Source organism: Vicugna pacos, chromosome 3 (assembly GCF_048564905.1).
Source record: "Vicugna pacos chromosome 3, VicPac4, whole genome shotgun sequence".
NCBI lineage: Eukaryota > Metazoa > Chordata > Mammalia > Artiodactyla > Camelidae > Vicugna > Vicugna pacos.
Window position 1 is genome coordinate 55122460 of NC_132989.1, and position 17886 is coordinate 55140345.

General features: G+C 41.5%; 1 protein-coding gene across 10 annotated transcripts in view; it reads right to left on the minus strand.

The window, feature by feature from the left end:
* CAST (calpastatin) overlaps positions 1 to 17886 on the minus strand; it is a 111259-nt gene that overhangs the window by 55217 nt on the left and 38156 nt on the right. For 8 of the 10 annotated variants that reach the window (XM_072958384.1, XM_015246720.3, XM_015246719.3 and 5 more), the window contains one exon: positions 1218 to 1277. The exons of 1 other annotated variant lie outside the window; for it this stretch is intronic. In XM_072958384.1, the coding sequence (XP_072814485.1) occupies positions 1218 to 1277 (60 nt within the window). Of the gene's footprint in view, positions 1 to 1217; positions 1278 to 5474; positions 5554 to 17886 lie in introns of those variants that run through there. One more of the 10 variants, XM_072958389.1, reaches the window with a different exon arrangement.

Consider the following 17886-nt stretch of genomic DNA (forward strand, 5'->3'; position numbering starts at 1 on the left):
AAATGTCTTCAGATTATTTTAAGATTAAGATCAGGATTTTTTTTTATTTTTTAAGATTAAGCTTGGCATAAATAAATAGCGACAGCTAACAGATTAATTATGGATCAGAAAATGTATATTTTGAAAACCATTAAATTAATGTAAATGTAAATTAACAAAAATATAACTTTAAAAATAAATTTTAAAATTACAAAGAGTGCTAAATGACTGTTTTAAGAGCTTAGATTTGAACAGTGTGCTTCAAGATATTTGCAATGTCCTTTAAAAAGAGTTCAAGATGAGGTCGTAGGATCCCTCAATAGTACTCCATTATGGTGCCAGTACTGAATTACAGCACAGGATTCTATTGGGATAGCAAAGCAATAGGAAGACAAAAAGCAGAGGTATGCTGGTGATTTTAAATAAGAGCAATTTAATAATAATGGAGCTGGGGTAGTTCTTAAAGGCATTGAACAATATTAGCTTATAAGAATTACTTGAGAACATCCTGAAAACGCCCCCTTCTTTAGTCCTCCATCCCAGAACATCCCCAAGAAACAGACCTTAAGACCCGGTAACGAGGGGAGAGGATCTAAGGCAGCTCAGCTAACTCTTCAGAACTAGCCTTACTCTATGTGGCAATCCCACTGGAGGACTTTTTTTTTCCTTCTTCTTCTGAAATTCCAAGAAATTATCACCAAAATAAATCCCAACAGCTCGACAAGGTTAGCAACAAGATGGTACCCCACAGGATTCAAGTTTCAGAAAGAAACTTCAGAAAGCATTTGCGATAACCAGAATCTGTGTCACTTCTTTCCATATTAATTTAGTGTAACCTTCCTCATTCTTATATTTGGTTTTAAATGGACAGGATAATAAAACCAGTTTAGTAAGAAATGTATATTCTTATCTAGATTGAGAGAAACGTACTTAGAGAAATTATCTTACAATTAAAAAAAATCAATCAAGTCTACAACCAAAAAAACTCTGGCTGCTATTCTTTTCTAGATATTCTAAAATGACAGATAAGAGTGTAGATGATGCCTGAGGTAAACACTGAAAGGAAAGCTGAGTTTCCAAAGACCTTCATAAATCAGGAAGAAAATGTTTACTTCCATAACCTAGGCTTCCGAGGACACAGAACTCATCTGTCAACTATCAATCCACACTCCTTTAGCTTTACAGTGTAATCAACTTTAAGGCATTCACCCAAGTCGACCTCTGAAGACTCTTCATACCTTGGTTTCTGTGGGATTCATACTGGAAGACTTGCTGGTTGAAGCAGAGGAAGTTGATACCTAGAAAGGAAAGAAATGGGAAGTCTGATTCTAGTTAAACTACAACCTACTCTGTCCTTCAGCTCCTCTTAACCATACTTGCTCTTAACTGTTTACTTGGGTTTTACTTCACCTGGAGCACCACTTCCACACAATTTCAGTTGGTGGGGTTGCCCAGAGGGTGAAAAGCCTTTTAACCAGATCAAATGGATTCATGTTTTGGGTGTGCTACTTATAAATAATCTTGGGCAAGTCACATTTTTCTGATCTTCAGGTCCTCCTTTCTCAGTTTTTTTTTTTTTTTTCAGTAGGTAACAAGATATTTGTAAGTTTATCACTGCCTGGTCATTAAGTGCTCAGTAAATATGATTATAACTATTGTTTGTGTTATTTTCAGAAAGAACATGGACTTTGAAACTTGACAGAATTTTCTTCAAATGCCAACTCTGCCCATCACTAGCTCTGTGACTTTGAGTCTTAGTTTTCTAAGTCTATAAAATCGAGCTGTATATAATGTCTGTTTTGCAGGGTTCCAAGTATTTGAGATAATGTGTGTAAAATGTCTGGCACATTGTAGGTAGTCATTAAATTACCAGGGTATTATTTTTAAGGGATTATACAAGACAGACAAGCAGGCAGAGCGGTGGGAAACAGACACAGGTGGATGAGGAGTGTCATGAAGGGAGAGAAGGCGAGAGACAGGGTTGCAGAGGGGATACTGCTATTTTAACTGTCTCCCACCTAGGTTCCTCCCTGGAGGGCAAGAGGCTGTGAATGGTAACAAAAATATTGAAGAAACACCTTTCCTAGGGGTGCGGAGTCAGCCCCTGTATCCTACTCACCCAAGCAGGGGGATGTGCACGTGGACACTTGCGAGGTATCGAGCACTATGTACTCAAGCACTTAACCTGCAATTCACTGGTTAACATTAAATTCACAATTACTATCTTTGTGAACTCAGGCTCATTTAAACCTTAACATTTGACTCCATTAGGTTTTAGAGCCCAGGGATTCCACCTGGCATGAGTTGTCTTCTTAAGTAACTGGCTGTCAGTAAACAGCTGCTCCCTGCCAACACCACCCAGAGCGCTGTCCCTGATGCCTGGCCCTGAGCCACTTAGAGGCTGAGTCCCAGGGCACGTGAGCCCATCGCTCCTGATCCCCCAGCTCTTCTACCTCCATTCACTACACTCAAACTGACTATATGAACCCACTATAACCCACGGTCCATGAACAAAACCACTTTCCCACTGACCTCACTTAATGGAGAGCATGTTGGTACTTATAGTTAAATCACCACAACTTATAGATAAAAGCCAGAATTTTTAGTATACCGATTTTTCAAATATAATCATGACCTTAACTATCTCTGAACACCCTTCGGCACCAAGTGGGCACCCCCCACCGCAAAACACAGACACCTGGTCACCACGGCAGGCATGTGATGGTCTCCCTCACTCTCTCTTCAGTATAAAGAACTGGAAGATGTACCAAAGCAGATTTTCCCTCGTCAGATTAATGGACACGTATGTGAGTATTCATTTTTCCTTGAGAATTTTTTTTTAACTTGGGGGATTAACATACTTATATTCTGTCTTTCCTCCATTAGGGGCAATTGTATAAATTTTCACTCAAACTCAAGAAGCTCCACCTGGCTACATCCCACTCCTTCAAGGGTTCCCCTCAGCTTTACAAAACCACCCAAAGACCAAACAACTCCACAGGAAAGTGCAGCTCTTCAGGCGAACATTCATTAATTTTCTACATATCCAAATGTACTTAAACATTTCTGAAATCATATAGGCTTGGGTTTTTGTTTTGTTAAGCAACAGCTGGAAGTGATCCTCAAATCCTAGAAAGGAGACTTTCAAAGGCTCACTAGGAACAGTAAAACCTCCATGGAACAGCTATAAATAAGCACGGGGCAGGTGACAAGGGGAACTTAGCTAGAGGCCTTGGCCCCACCTGTTCTCAGCAAAGATTCCTTCATGAAAGTTTTACCCCATCACTAAAGCACTAAATATTTTGAAACTAAAAGGAAAACCACTTCATGGGAGCTGGAAATGAGGAAAGTAATCCTGTCCTGTATGGGCTGGTTTGACTTTGACTAACTAGTGAGTTCAGTTTTTACTCTATTTGTAAAGATAGGGAACTTTTAATGTTTCTTATCTTTATTGAAGAATTACATACACGTTCAATTTAAATCTTCTATACTGTTTGAACTTCTAATTATGGGTGTGAATAATTTAATTTAAAAAGTTCAAAGAGTTAACATAAACCTTTGAACAAAAGAACCTTAGAGAAAAACTTTGAATACGTAGGTTTTAAACAGATGAGGAAAACAGTATCTCATAAAGATTAAGTGACCTGTCAAAGTTTACCACAGTTCACTGACTCCACAGGCATTTATCTCGAACATAGTTTATGTCAAGTGCTGTGTTAGCTGACGAGAACACAGTGGGGAAAAGGACAGACACGTCCCTGCCCTTGTGACAGTTACAGCCTGGTCAGAGATGACATTAACAGAATAACCACTTCAATAACTACTTGTGGTCAGTGCAATAAAGGAAAATAGGGTCCCATGAGAACACAAATGAGACAGCCAGAGCGAGTTCGGGGGACAGCTGGGACAGGTGATGCTGAGGAAGGGATAGTTAACGTGACCACTGAAGGATAAGGCAGGGAGGCCCCTCCGAGCTCTGTGTGCCGGGCTGGGACCTATTCTGTCCGATTTCTAAACTGGTGACTCCGCTGAAGAATCCACCCATCAGCCAGTCCTAACAGCAAGAGACAACCAGTTTTAATGCACAGCCCTCACTGCTCAAATACCAAATCCCTCTACAGGATTAGTGATAAATCAGACTGAAGTGTGGCTGTAACTACACTCTCCCTCCTAAATGACCCATGCACATACCCTGACATCCAGAGTATTAATAATCATTTATAAACTTAAATTAAGGCATCAATCAGAGTAACAACGTAGAGAAGAAGCACTTTAATATAATCATTCTCCACCCACCCACCAACGGCTGTTTAAAAATCAATGAACCAGAGGCTGAGGATATACAATGACTAAGTTACTACCATAGCCTTGAAAGAGTTTACAGTCTAGTGAGATAACAGACATCAAGGAGGTTTAGTGACCATTCAAGTGCCTGAACAGGTACCAGGAGAAGCCTATGTGATAGAACAAACGCTTTGGTTCTAAGTCAGTTGCAGGCCCACTTCAAATAATCTTGCTGTGTTGTCGAGTTCCATTAAAACAAACCAATACTGATACAAGGAAGTAACTGCAGTCTAGAAAAAAATTAATATTTAACCCTGTACTTACCCAATACGGCATCTTATGTTCTGGCATTATGTAACAAAGCCTCTTTTAAGTGCGTGTACTTGCTACAGTAAGAATTTTGGAGATTTATGGGAGTAAATGATTAGAGACACGAGGGGGACATGGTGTTCTTTTAAGACCCTTGTAAAACGGCAAGTGCTTTCCTGTTTCACATGTATTTTGCAGAGGTCCCCCAGACCACAGCCCTTCAGCTCTCTCACCCATGCTGGCCTCCTTCATCTTCCGGCAAGTTCCTCTAAAGTAGAACCAGAGACGACGACTCCCGTTGCTCCCTGTATCACGCAGAATTCCTTTCTCTTGCCTTTAAAGACTCCATCCACCAATCCCAGCCCACCTCCCAATGCAGAACATCTACTCCAGGCAGCCAGGCCATTCCTATCTCAGAGAACACCTCACTCATCTCTCCCCCTTTTTTTTTCATGCAAATGTCACTGGTTAGGATGCTACTCTTCCCCCAAAATTCAAATCCTATGTGCCCTTCTTTTCAGGTGTATTACACCAGAGCCCAGCCCTGGCATCGTACCTTCTGAACCACTGCAATCAGTCCTTAGTGGGCATCTGCTTCTCCCATCCCCACTCACTCACTCACTCATAGTACCAGGGCTTTCTAGTGAGGTTGCCTGAGAAGAGAAGCAAGACCTAGGACCAACCCCCACCACCCTGCGATGCTCAATGTGAGTGGAGAGGGTTGTGAGCTCGTCCACAGGTCCTGGTGAGTGGCCAGGCCGGGAGAGCGTGGGCTTCCTGAGAAGGGGCAGGGCCCAAGAGGGCTTACTCGTCCATTCTGCCACCATTACATCTGGCTGATGAAAAAGCCATTCCCTCGGCTCCATACTATGTCTACTATGCCAGAGAGTCTTTTCACTTGCCTAGGCTTCCAGAAGTGTCCAGGCACTGCCAGCTGCTTCTCTCACAGGAATCCTCAGTCTCTCCCCTGCAGTCACGCAGCTTCACCTTGATCTCTCCCCATTCATGGCTTGGTTCAGAAAGCACACTCAGGGTGCGCCAGCAGGTGAGTCAACGGCTGCGCCTCACCCCAGACCTTGCTCCCTCCCCCACCCTTCACTGGCAGCATTCCCCCATCCTCCACCCGCAGCACCCACCACCCTTCACACACCCGATCTCCCTTTGTTTGCGGAGGGTTACTAAGAACACCAGCACAGCATGCCCTGCCCTCTTCCCCCTGATATCCATCAGCAGTTTCATTTTGAATCCCTGACCTTCCTCTCCTCCATGGCTGCTGTGACCCGGGGAGATCCAGGTTCAATCCCCAGCCCTCTGACCTCTTTCTTTCTGGGAGCCTCTTCAACTGCTCCATCCTTCTCTGTGTGTTTCCAACATTCAGTCACAAACTCTCTGCCTTCTCTCTTACACTACTGAGTCCTAGAATGTTGATTTCTCCCCATGACTTTAACTATCATTTACTATGTGAACCATTCTCCACACCTTATCAGCAGCCTCGATTTGCTACCAGATGGCATTATTTCACCTTAAAGGGAGGAAGCCGAGAGTGTTAGATGCAGGCTCAGATGCCTACTCCAGCGCTTACTGATCCACATTAATTATCCTCCTGAAGCCTTCAGCCTCATGTGTAAAGTGGGAGTAATGCCACCTGCCTCCGGAGTCGCTGTAAGGGCCAAACAACGCAAAGCAGGGAACTCACCTGCCCTGAATCACCTGGAGTCAGGCGCAGCGCTGCATCCAGTCCTCATCGCCATTCCATCCTTTTCATTTCTTTTCCTGCCCACACTCCAGGTCTAGTCACATACCTCCCACACCTGGGTTACATCAAGGCCTATCTAAGTTTCCATGCCTTGTTCTCCCCCACAGCACCCCCCAACATAAACGAGCAGGACCCTGTGGGGCCTGCTGGGGACAGACCCTGCCCCTCACCGTGTCTTTCACCTGCCTCTTATCTGTAGAAAGACTTTACCCTCCTAGGCCTTCCCAAAGTCCCAAAGAATAAATTTAACCAGAGAAGTGAGAAAAAGCAGAAACAAATGAAAACAGTCAAACAGGACAAAATAATAGTTCAGCTATTAAAGAAAGTCAAGGACCTTTTGTTCTTCCTCTATGGTCACGGATAATATTCCGAGCTATGTCCTTTGAGCTGTTTTGCAGAGACTGAAACCCTAACCAGGTGGAAGAAGTTGACTGTATGCTGCCCAAGCACGTAGACCCAGACCAGTTGGAACCAGGCTGATGATACTGACCCCTGATTAGCTCAAGACATATAAATCAGAAGAATGTCCAGAACTGATCACACACCCCACAACCCCTCTCCTTCAGCCTGTCTTAAAAACCTTTCCCTGAGAGCCACCAGGGAGTTCGGGCCTTCCGAGCACTAGCTTCCTGGACTCTCGGCTTGGTGTCCAGGAGTAAGGGCTGCACTTGCTTCACCACCACCCGGTGTCAGCAGGCTGGCTTTACTGCGCACGGGCCAGCAGATCCGAGTTTGGTTCACCTCTAGGTCCCCATCCTTTCTGCCAACCGCTGCCTAATTTATCTGAAATAAATGCCTACCTTGTTCCCACTCTGAGGAAATACTAAACTCTCAATGGTTTCTCACTGTCCTAGATAAGGTCCAATGTCTTCTGCCTGAACTTTAGACTTGCCATATTTGCCCTAATCTATTTATTCCACTATGTCTCTCGCTATGTCCCACACCACGTCTCCCTTCCACCCTGGATGGTGTCCTCCGTGTCTCATGAGAACCTCATCAAGCAGCATAGCTCACTGGTTAAGAGAATGAGACGGGACTCTGGACTCAAGACTGGTGGAATTCCAGCTGACACTGACTTCATGTGCAACCTCAAGCAAGTTACTTAACTTCTCTGTGCCTCAGTGTCCTCATCTGTCTCAGCTGCTGCACACAGCCAAGCCTGGCACACAGTAGTTGCTTTACAAGTATGTTTTAAATAAATGTTTAAGTTTGTACATGAATAGACAAGAGTATTATCTGATGGCTCAAGAGCAACATTATATGAGTTTTATTCTATTAGAAATTTTGTCTACAGGGTGGGTATAGTTCAGTCGTAGAGTGCATCCTTAGTTAGCATGCACAAAGTCCTGGGTTCAATCCCCAGTACCTCCATTTAAAAAAGGGGGGGGAAAAAAGAAATTTTGTCCAAAGCACAAGTCAGAAAACTGGTTAGGAAAACATAATTTAAACATCTAGTCATTTACATTGTTATTGTCATTACCCAAGCGTTGTATAATTTTAAAAAACACACATACACAAAAATAAGCTGCTTCCTGTAAGACACCTGGAACAAACAATGGGCGACTGATGAGGGGCTTTCTAAGGAAAGCACAGACAGACATTTTTCACAAACACCATTCCTGGATCCAGCAAGAAGTTTACGTTTTTCTTTCTGTAGTCACGGATTATTCAACTTTAGGAAATGAGTATTCAGATGTTTAAGTCTGCCTATTGTTTGCTGTGCTACCACATCTTGACACACAAGTCTTGCAATGCCTTTAATTATTTAATAATGGTGCTTTTAAAGGGAACTACAGTATGGTCACCTAACAAATTATAGTATTTAATCATAACAAAAACCAAGACTCTGATGAAATGGGTCGTCAATGAATGAGGCTGAGCCACTTCTTTCAGGGAGAACATGGCTTTGTGCCAGCAGATCTAGTTAGGGCACCAACTTACACCTCCGTGAGTACACAATATGAGATCAGGTGGATTGTGATAGGATCTTAAATACAATATGATGTCATAAGAAGAGGGTTCAGAAGAGGTTATTCCTGAGATGCGGGTTTGAAGATGCCGGGGAAAGGCTTCACGGAGGACATGGGAACTATTCACTCAGGATTAATCACCATGTGAATGGGAGGTAGGTGAGGACTACAGAATCTTCCATGTGTCAGGAACTGTGACAGGAGGATTTAGGTATCTGATTTCAAGATATCTTTGTAAAAATCCTAGGACCTAATTAGTATTATCTGCATTTTAGAAATGAGAAAACAGGCTCAGAGAAATTAGGTAACTGATCTAAGATCTCATCGTTAAGAAGCCGTAGAGCTTCGGTCCGAACTCAGTCATTGACAATAATACCCATGAACTTACTGCTATAACAAGTTAACTACCTGACTCTTAAAAATTAAAACAAAATATTTTAGTTTTACAAAAATGGAGATAGAGGCAGAGGAGGGGTAGTAATTTCAGGTGAGCAAATTAGCTTGAGCAAGACTGAGAGGTGGGAAAGTACTGGAGATTGTCAGTCGGGAGTACAACCAGCTGGATGAAGCAGAACGCAGCAAAATGAGACAATCTGAATGCTGCCTGGGGGAAACGGAAAACGATTCTATCTGGGCCGAGTATGCTATACATTCATGAAATATTGTAAAAGGGACACACAAACTTAAGATAAAAATAGAATGCCTGAGCTCTGCTTGCTCTGGGAAGTGGAGAGCACATGCAGCTGCGGCCTCTGATGCAACATGTGAGTAGATCTCAAAATAAACATCCAAATGTTGCCTGGCAACTGGGACAGCAGCCACAGCTGATCTGTGATCTCAATCCAAGCCAAAGAGACCTTAGAACATTCGGCCGCACCCTGTGAGTGTTGATTATGAGCTCTGACACAGGACCACCAGGTGCTTAGAAGAAATTCACAAAAGGCATGAAGTTGAACTTTTGGTGCCACAAAACAATGATTTCATTTTCATTGCTCTGTGAACTCCACTTTTCCAGTGTTGGCCCACCACACTCCACCCCCAGGGTGATTATGTTGTGGGCAAGAAAGAGAGCAAGCCACACGACGTGGTGAGTCATCAAAGAGAAGAAATGCAGCTTTTTAAACCTGTGTTCATGCCTCTAAGGATTCTGGCTGCTTTCCTTGATGCATGAAATAATTCCAACTATGTTTGACTTTGGTTGCCTGAGATAAAGCAGAGAAGTTAGACTCGGAAAAGACAGCCTACTTTCCTCTTGCAGTCCCCTCCCCTAAAAATGGTTTGTCCAGCTATGGTTTACTTAAGCCTGTGAGTCATGCAATTTCAGCATATTAGGAGCAAAATAATGAACAATGAGGAAGACAGCCCAAGACAAGCTCTTTGAACTTCAGTCTTAACCTCTCTGGTTTCCTCATCTGTAAACTGTCAGGCTTGAGAACTCTGTAGTCCTGCAACTCTGATATGCTATAAATATGTGAAGTTTATTAAATAATGTACCCACTGACAGATGTTCAAATGGGAAACACAAGAGTTTAGGCTCTGGAGTCCCACAGACCTGGGGTCTAATTCTAGCTGTGTAACTTCAGACAAGCTGCTTGATCTTCCCAAACTTGTGTTTTTTACTTGTCAAATGGGTATAAAGATGCTACTCACCCAGTAAGATGGTAGCAAGGATTAGATGATGGTGTGTTCATGAGGCTCAGTGCCTGGCACATGATAAATCAGTAAACAGCAGGGATTTTTATTATTTTATAAATACCAATAGCCTCAAAAGTTCTCTTCAGTCTCAGAATAGGGGAGTAGTTCTGTGGTGACCACTGGTTTGAGAAGTTACACACTAGTGTTGTTTATCCTGAAGAGAAAGGGCAACATTGTTTTACACTATGAAATTTTCTTTGGATGGAAATGCATGGCATATTTATCCTAAAAATATTATGAGCTCATCGAAAGTGTATCTGGTTACTGATATGATTATTATAAGAATAAAAGATTCTGAGCTCTGCTGAACATCTGTCTCAGAGCCTTTCAGTTTGGTTTCCATAGGGCATTCAAGTTCAGTCCTTAAATGAGAACTTTTGTGGGTTCTAGTGTTATAAAACCAATTGCCAGCCTCAATCTCTACAGAGATGATAGGCTCAAAAGTGTCTCTTACAGAAAGTGACAGGGAACATATGAGGAAATACTGAGACAGAGCCAATCGTGTTCAGCTGAGATGAACCTGTCACGTGACCATTCTTGGAGCCTGCTTCTCAGTGAAGCGCATTCTTAATATAAAGAAGGCTTAAATGACAGGAATTATTATAAGAGTCCCTTCTCCAAGCTGATTTCCAAACAATAAAAATGAAAATGTGGGGTGAAATAAAATGCCACTCTAGAAACCATGTAAAAGAAAAACAAATTCACAAATGTATACTGACAATCACCTTAATCTTCACAAATATTGAAAAGGTAGTGTTCTGGAGTAGTTAGGAGAATGGACATGGAGCCAGACCACTTGAGTGTGAATTCCAGCTCTGCTCCCAGCTGTATGACTTTGAGTAAATTCCCCAGCTGCTCTGTGCCTCAGTTTTCCTCATCTGTAAAATGGGAGTAATCATAAGCGCTTCCACTGCATTTCATCCCACTTTCCCCTAGGATAAAACTTCAATAAAACAGGAAGATTTACTTTAAAACAGGCTTCATCTGAAACTGATGTAAAAACATAACATTGCTGCTTACCCTTCAGCCTGGGTGAAAGTTCTGTATTCCTACACTGTAAGTTTTCCTGCTATGTAACTTAATCCTGCTATTTAAACATTTCACTGTATTCAATGATGTCTAACGTATCCCTCCTCTACTGCCTATTAAAACATCTACAGAAATTCTGTCAATCAAACTCTTATCTGCTAATTTCAATCAGTGTACAACACTCTCTTTCACAGAAGCAGGAAATTTCATCCATTTGAGAGAATTTCAGCAGTATTAAGATATTGAGCATAATAACAGAGGGCACAATACTAATTTCTAGTGCTTTTTTGAATTTAGATACAAATTCCTCTCTCAGTTACTTAAACTTCCTGGATATAAGCTACTGAGTCTAGGAGTTTATAAGACTGGTCTACTGAAAAAAGCATTAGACCCAAACAGAACCTTGCTATCTGTGTGATCCAGGGTAAGTTATTTAATCTCTCTGGGCCGTAGTCTTCTCATTTTTAAAACTGTTCTAATACTCACTTACCTAGTTGCAAAATATGCAAATCTTAAGAGGATTGCATGAAATCCTATGTAAATTGCTTAGCATAGTAGTTATTTAATAAATCAATAAATGGTTGTTTTCTTTCCCTTTATTTTCGTGTATCTAGATCCTGGAGAGCTTTTCCAAACACATACACCCTGCTGGACCTAACCCCTCTCCCAGAGCATTCCAGAATTATTTTCAGATTATCAGAACTGGCTGGAATGTTTTTTGTTAAGCTTTTACTTGTTTCTTATTGGTGGTCTTTCCATTTTGAATAGTAACCAAATCTTCAGTTCACAGGTCAGTAGGAGGATGTGGATAAACTGTACATACACAGAGAAGATGTGGTTTATCATTGGTTCAATCGGAAATCAATCAGGGTATTTTGCTAAGATTTTAACTGCAAATACGTAGATCAGTGTTCCTCACATTCAATCTTCGGAAAGAAGTGAAGAGATACAAGAATATGATTGTCAGAGGATTAGAGAAGGAAACGATTCTAATTTGCTGGGCTAGGAATCCTGGCCTACCCTAAGAACACTGAGAATAATTCAGTACCCAGTGCTGCAATAACTGAAAAGATTCTCGAACCAAGGGACGGCTCAAACTCAACAGGCAAAAAGGGTTCGCCTTTCCTTTTTGATCTCCAAATATTCAGCAAGGGGTTACACTGTTCCTTTATGGCTAAAATTTTAAACAATTAACAACTAACTAATCAGTTGATTTAAAACTCAAGGTCAGAGTAGGACATCACATGGAAGCTAATTTAATTTCATAATATTACTAGGGTAAAATGATCACTAATTCTCATCAGTGAAACAATATGCAAAATAGGCAGGAATTCACACTTATTTAATTAGCTTATACTGAAAATGCACATAATGATTACTGCCAATGAATGCTATGTCGAGGTACTGGGTGACGTGACTGGCGAGGCATTAACACCTTAGCTCAGTGAATTTTGACCCAGGAACAGAATCACTCACAGGCAGTGTACACTGCAGGGGGCAGGCAGCAATGGACACTTGGAAACTTATGGAGGGGAAAGGGCAGGGGAAGAGAGATGAAGGATCATAGCCTAAAAAGCTGTAAGCACCTCAGGGGATTCTGAAACTCCTCGACACTGAGAATGACTGCTTTAAGTAGTTTTAAACAAGGTGGTCAATAAAATGACCACTGTTTTCTATCATCTATTGTTATTCACTGGCACTTTCCTTCTGGTGACAAACTCAGCCACTGCATGCTTTCATTTGGCCAAAAGACAGGCACCAGAATGCGTAAGATATTAGGACAGAGTCACAAAACTACTTTTCAAAAGCACTTTCCAGCTGGCTTTTAAAGGAAGATTTTTGGGGCTGATATTGCCAGGCCAAATTACTAAAGAACCTATGTGCTCCCTAAAAAGACAGACCTGCAGCACCTCAAGAATATATGTCTTCTCCAGTCTCATGGCCCTAAAACCTGGGGACACTTGATACTTGTGACTATGTCTGTAGCCCACACCTTTCTTACACTAGAAGGAAACAGAACACTGTAGACATCACCAATCCCAACAGCGCCATCATTTCACAGGCAGATAATCTGGACCACTAGAGAGACTTTGTTACACACATCCACACATCCAGTACGTAGCTCAGCTGCAAGGATTTTAGAAAAACTGAGTGCAATTTTCAAAGGATTTATTAACTGTATTTTCAGAAAATAATATTTGCCTATCTCTGTACACTAGGAGTCTAAAACTCAAATGAAAATATATGTTGACTGATGTGAATGAGAATGGAGACGGGGTAGGAGGCTTCATGACAAAGTAGAGCATGCATTTCTCATCTAAACACTTTCAAACAATTTAAACACACCTGGTGCAGGCCTAGAAAAATAGATCTGAATTCTGATGGAAGAGCCCCCTTCTGTTCCAGACACATAGAAATATTGTATAAAATTTAACATTAAAAATTAATTAAGTAAAAACATAAATCAAGAGATGGTGAATACTTAAGAAAAGCTGAGAATTCTGGAAAAAAAAAATTCTGGCCATCAGTTTCAATTCTTTGCTGTAGACCAAGCCCTCTGAACCTGATACATCCTTGTAAATAAAATATTATGAAAAGATGCATGTCTAAAGGCATGAGGATATTTATATTCTAGGTCTCTGATGAGGACAAGCCATGGTAATGAAGTTATGGAAAAGGATTTTATTCACCCTGTTGGGTATAAACACAATTTCCTATTATCATGATGAGAAAACAGAAAAAAGCATACGCAACTGAAAAATGTACAAATAATTTTTCTCTCTGCTACTCTGTCCGACCACCCTTAGTACAGCTAATAAAGAAACAACATGCAGGAAACTGAGCCTCAGCTTCCTCTGTGGGAACAGTGTTCTTTCACACCTCCCCCGTCAACTATTTCTGGGCAACTCTGGAAGCTCCAAGGTCTGGTTGAGGTCCTTATACTGAGGTCACTTGTGCAGGGGACCTCAATCATTAGAGAGTCCAGAGAGTATGCCTGCATACTAAACTGGCTTCAATCTCTTATAGCAACTTTGAGTTGAATGGGAGTGGTCCGGGCCCTCCTCGAGGCTCCAAGTGTGGGCCGTGGACATCAATCAGGTCAGTTCTTGGGGCCCCTCAGCAGGATTCAGAAGTCTCCACTCCTGTGAATAACTAGAACTCTCACCAAGATTTCACAGCACTGCTAAGGTCAGGAGTCTGCTCAGATAGGCTCTGGATAGTTCAACTCACTTCCTAGAGCAGTGGTCGTCAAACTTTCATAGGTGGAAGGATCTACCCAGAGAGCTTATTAAGCCATAGATTCCTCAGTGATTCGGACTGGGTAGTTCTGAGGTGGTGCTTGGGAAATCTCCATTTTTACATAAGTTTCCCAGGTGAATCTTACACAGATGCTCTCCAGGCTGCATATCATGAAACACCGTATTAGAGAATTCCGAGGGGGAGCAGTACGTCCCCAGGACAAGGATCTGGAGAGCCCTAAGGCTGTGGATTAGTCTGGCATTATCCTACTGGCCTGCATTCTCTGTCTGAGGACCAAGAAACTTCTCTTTTCTAAAGAGACCCACAACTGGTAAAGTACAGCTGTCTGCAATTAAGGAAGCCTTGCTGTGATTACACCTAACTCCCTCACACCTCCGTAGTCCATCTACAAGAGTCACTGGGAAACTCATTATATTCCAGAACTAATAATGACAAGCCATAGTGTCATCACCACTCACCCATGTTTTATCCATTATGATCAGAATGTACCATGAAGCCCTGAGAATCGAGGAAAATTTTGTGTTGGCAATATGTAGAAAACCTGTTTACCAAAGTTAACTTGATTAATCAGTTAAAGCAGAACCACATCCTCTTTCCAACATACAAGAAATCCTCCCAGATAAAACTAAATGTTAAGAGTTTTTTTTTTTTTTTTTAATGTTGCAAAGAGATCTCTGGAGAAACAAATACTACCAACAAAATAGAGCAGCACCTCTGTAACGAAGGTGTGCCTATCACTCCTGGGAGAGGAGTCAGTGAAAATGATAAAAGGAGAGTAGAGAGGGATCTGAGGTTCTCCATGCCTTGCTACGGATATGCATGCGCCATGTGGAAGCTGCCAAATATGAAACAAGAAACTAAATTGAGACAATGTGTCCTTAGAGATAAGTGTCTGGAATCCAGGGGCAGGTTATTCGGCTGATGAGCTTGTCTAGCCTCTCCTGCACTTTGGGTTGGGTGGGGAAGAAAGAAACAGGAAGATAAGCAACAGGAACTTCTCATCCTCAAAGCTGACTTGGAGGACTGACAACACAAACCCAGTCAGCTGTGGGGTTTCCAGTTAAACCATGTAGAGCCTGGGACAAATGGAAATCTCTGGTATAGCTGACACTTGATGGAAATCCAGCCTGTCTACCGGGAACAGTTGTCAAGAATATCTCATCAGAGAGCCCTAGAATAAGTCAGAACTTTTAATCCCACATAGTAGCGCATGGAAAAGTGTGCAGAGGGAGACCATAGTTTCTCCACTGATAGGGGCAAGTCTGGAAAGATGGGATTAAGAAAATAATGAATGAGGAGGACCAGTGTTTAGGAAGCTGGGTGTGTTCAGACTTCTAAAGTGCCCTGCCTCCAACTGACTGGTTGCACATCTCCTTCAAGGGACTCCTTTTCCTAATGTTTATTTCCAGAAAAACAGGTCCAAGCTTAGCCTCATCTCCCTTCCCTCAGTCTTCCACTGGGCTTTCACAGTACCTTGACAGCAATGCTACTTAGCACTTTTCACACTGTGTTTTCTACTTGTTACATGGACCATACTTTACTGCTGTATCCCTAGCACCACGTGGGGCTCAATGTAGAAGCAAAACAAAAAAAAAGTTCATTATTAATCTTTTTTGATTATCTACTCTTTAATCTTTAGCTAAAGGGCAAACAGACATTAAGTTCAAAAACCCTACTTATAAACTCTAAAGAACAAAAACGAATATGATTTTACCTTCTCTGCCTACCCAGGATAAACCTCTATAACAATGCAACAGCATCTTAGGACTCTATTCTTAATAAAGATAAAATCAATCTCCTTTTTCAATTCAATAAATATTTATTGAGCAGTTACTATGTGGAAGGCACCATGGTAGATGCTATGGGGTTCCAAAGATATGAATCTTATCTTCAAGCAGCTCACAGTACAGTAAAAAGCTGGCATTCTAAGAACAAAAGCAACCATAGCCAAATGAGTCTATGTAGCCAAATGAGACTTCAGAGTGTGTTAAGTATACCCACTAAAAACTTTTTTTTGAAAACTATTTTATGCAGAGCTATTAAATATATTGTTAACCATGGTTAACAGATCAGGCTTTTACTTAAATCTGTAAAATGGGCATAATAAAGGTATCTGCCTCATCACTACATCATTCGCATGTTATGTAAAGTGCTCAACAAACACCTAGAGTAATTTTCAGCGAATGTGGCTATAACTATTATCCTCTGTTCTAACACACATTGTGCTGATCTGTTCTTTTACTGAAACCTACTAGAGTCACTTGCTAATAATGTATTATTATTGCCTAGTGTGGACAGGAGAGCACAAGAGCAACAATGTCGCTTTACTAGCAACAGGACTTCACATAGCCTCCACCCAAATCTCCAATGTCCACGCTGTAAATTGCCCTTAAAAATTGGAAATAATGAGACCAAGTAATTATTTTTATGGCTTTCCATAAAAGTAGTGTATCAGTTGTTCTTAACTGGAGAAAGCAGCACCTGACAAAGGGTATTTTAAAAAGTGAGTGTTTTGTCATGTCTGGCATTCAGTGGGAACAAGACAGTCCTGCCCAGTTAAGAATTGTCACCCAAAATGCCAACGGTACTCTTGCGAATCATTGGGTAGCTGATGTTTTTAAGTTAAAAGCTATTCACAGAGAGAAAAATTAAAATGCAATTGTTTGTGAAGACTCATTGCACTTTCCAATAAGCAGATTATTCATTCAATATATCAAAAACTACAGGATAAAATATGGCCCTCTTATGAGGCCAGGCTCCTTGATGCTAAGACATGTATTCCAGATTCATATTGTCTCCAAAATGAGGGTACTGTAAGGTAGACAGAAAGAGGAGATACAGAGACATCTGTGTATACGGGAGAGCATACGTTGCGGGCTTTTTATTTAACAATCAGATGCTTCATATTTTGGGAGAAGTAAATAGTTCCACCTAAGGAGTAGTGATGTGTTAAAGATATAACTGTTATTATAAATGATGACCCACGTAGACTTATAAACAACCACATACACTTGGCCGATTTTTTAAAAGTTAGTTCAAATTGATTCCTCATGTTTTTCTACTATTTTTTGTTTCATTCTTTCAAATTTATCTTATGTGATACCTGTTAAATTTTCATTGTGAGAATTATACTCAGCCAATTCAGGAAACAATCAAGAAACTGAATTCACCACTAATACTATACAATCAATTCCTCTCTGCACTGGGAATCTCCTCTCAAAGCACGCGACCCGAACCACAGCCAACAATCACACTTCAAGGTGCGGATTCATAAACACTGTCATGAAGTCTGCAAAGCTCACTCGTTTATAGTAGACAGCAAGGGTCCTTGCTGCACGCAGGAGGTTCCCGCTCCACCCTCATTGCTACTGGCCGCCTACCTCTTCTCCAACAGTCAGCAGATGTGGCCTTTGCTAGTTCGGCATGATTTTGCTAAATGTCACTATTTTGTTTGAATCTTATACTGTCTCCTAGAACCCTGGCAGCACACTCCCTTCCTACCACATTCGCAGCAACAAATATCTTTTAGATACCAAAAAATCAGTATGCAAAAGTTAAATTCGGTGCCCACAAACAAACCGTCAGGAAGAGGCACTCTCTAAG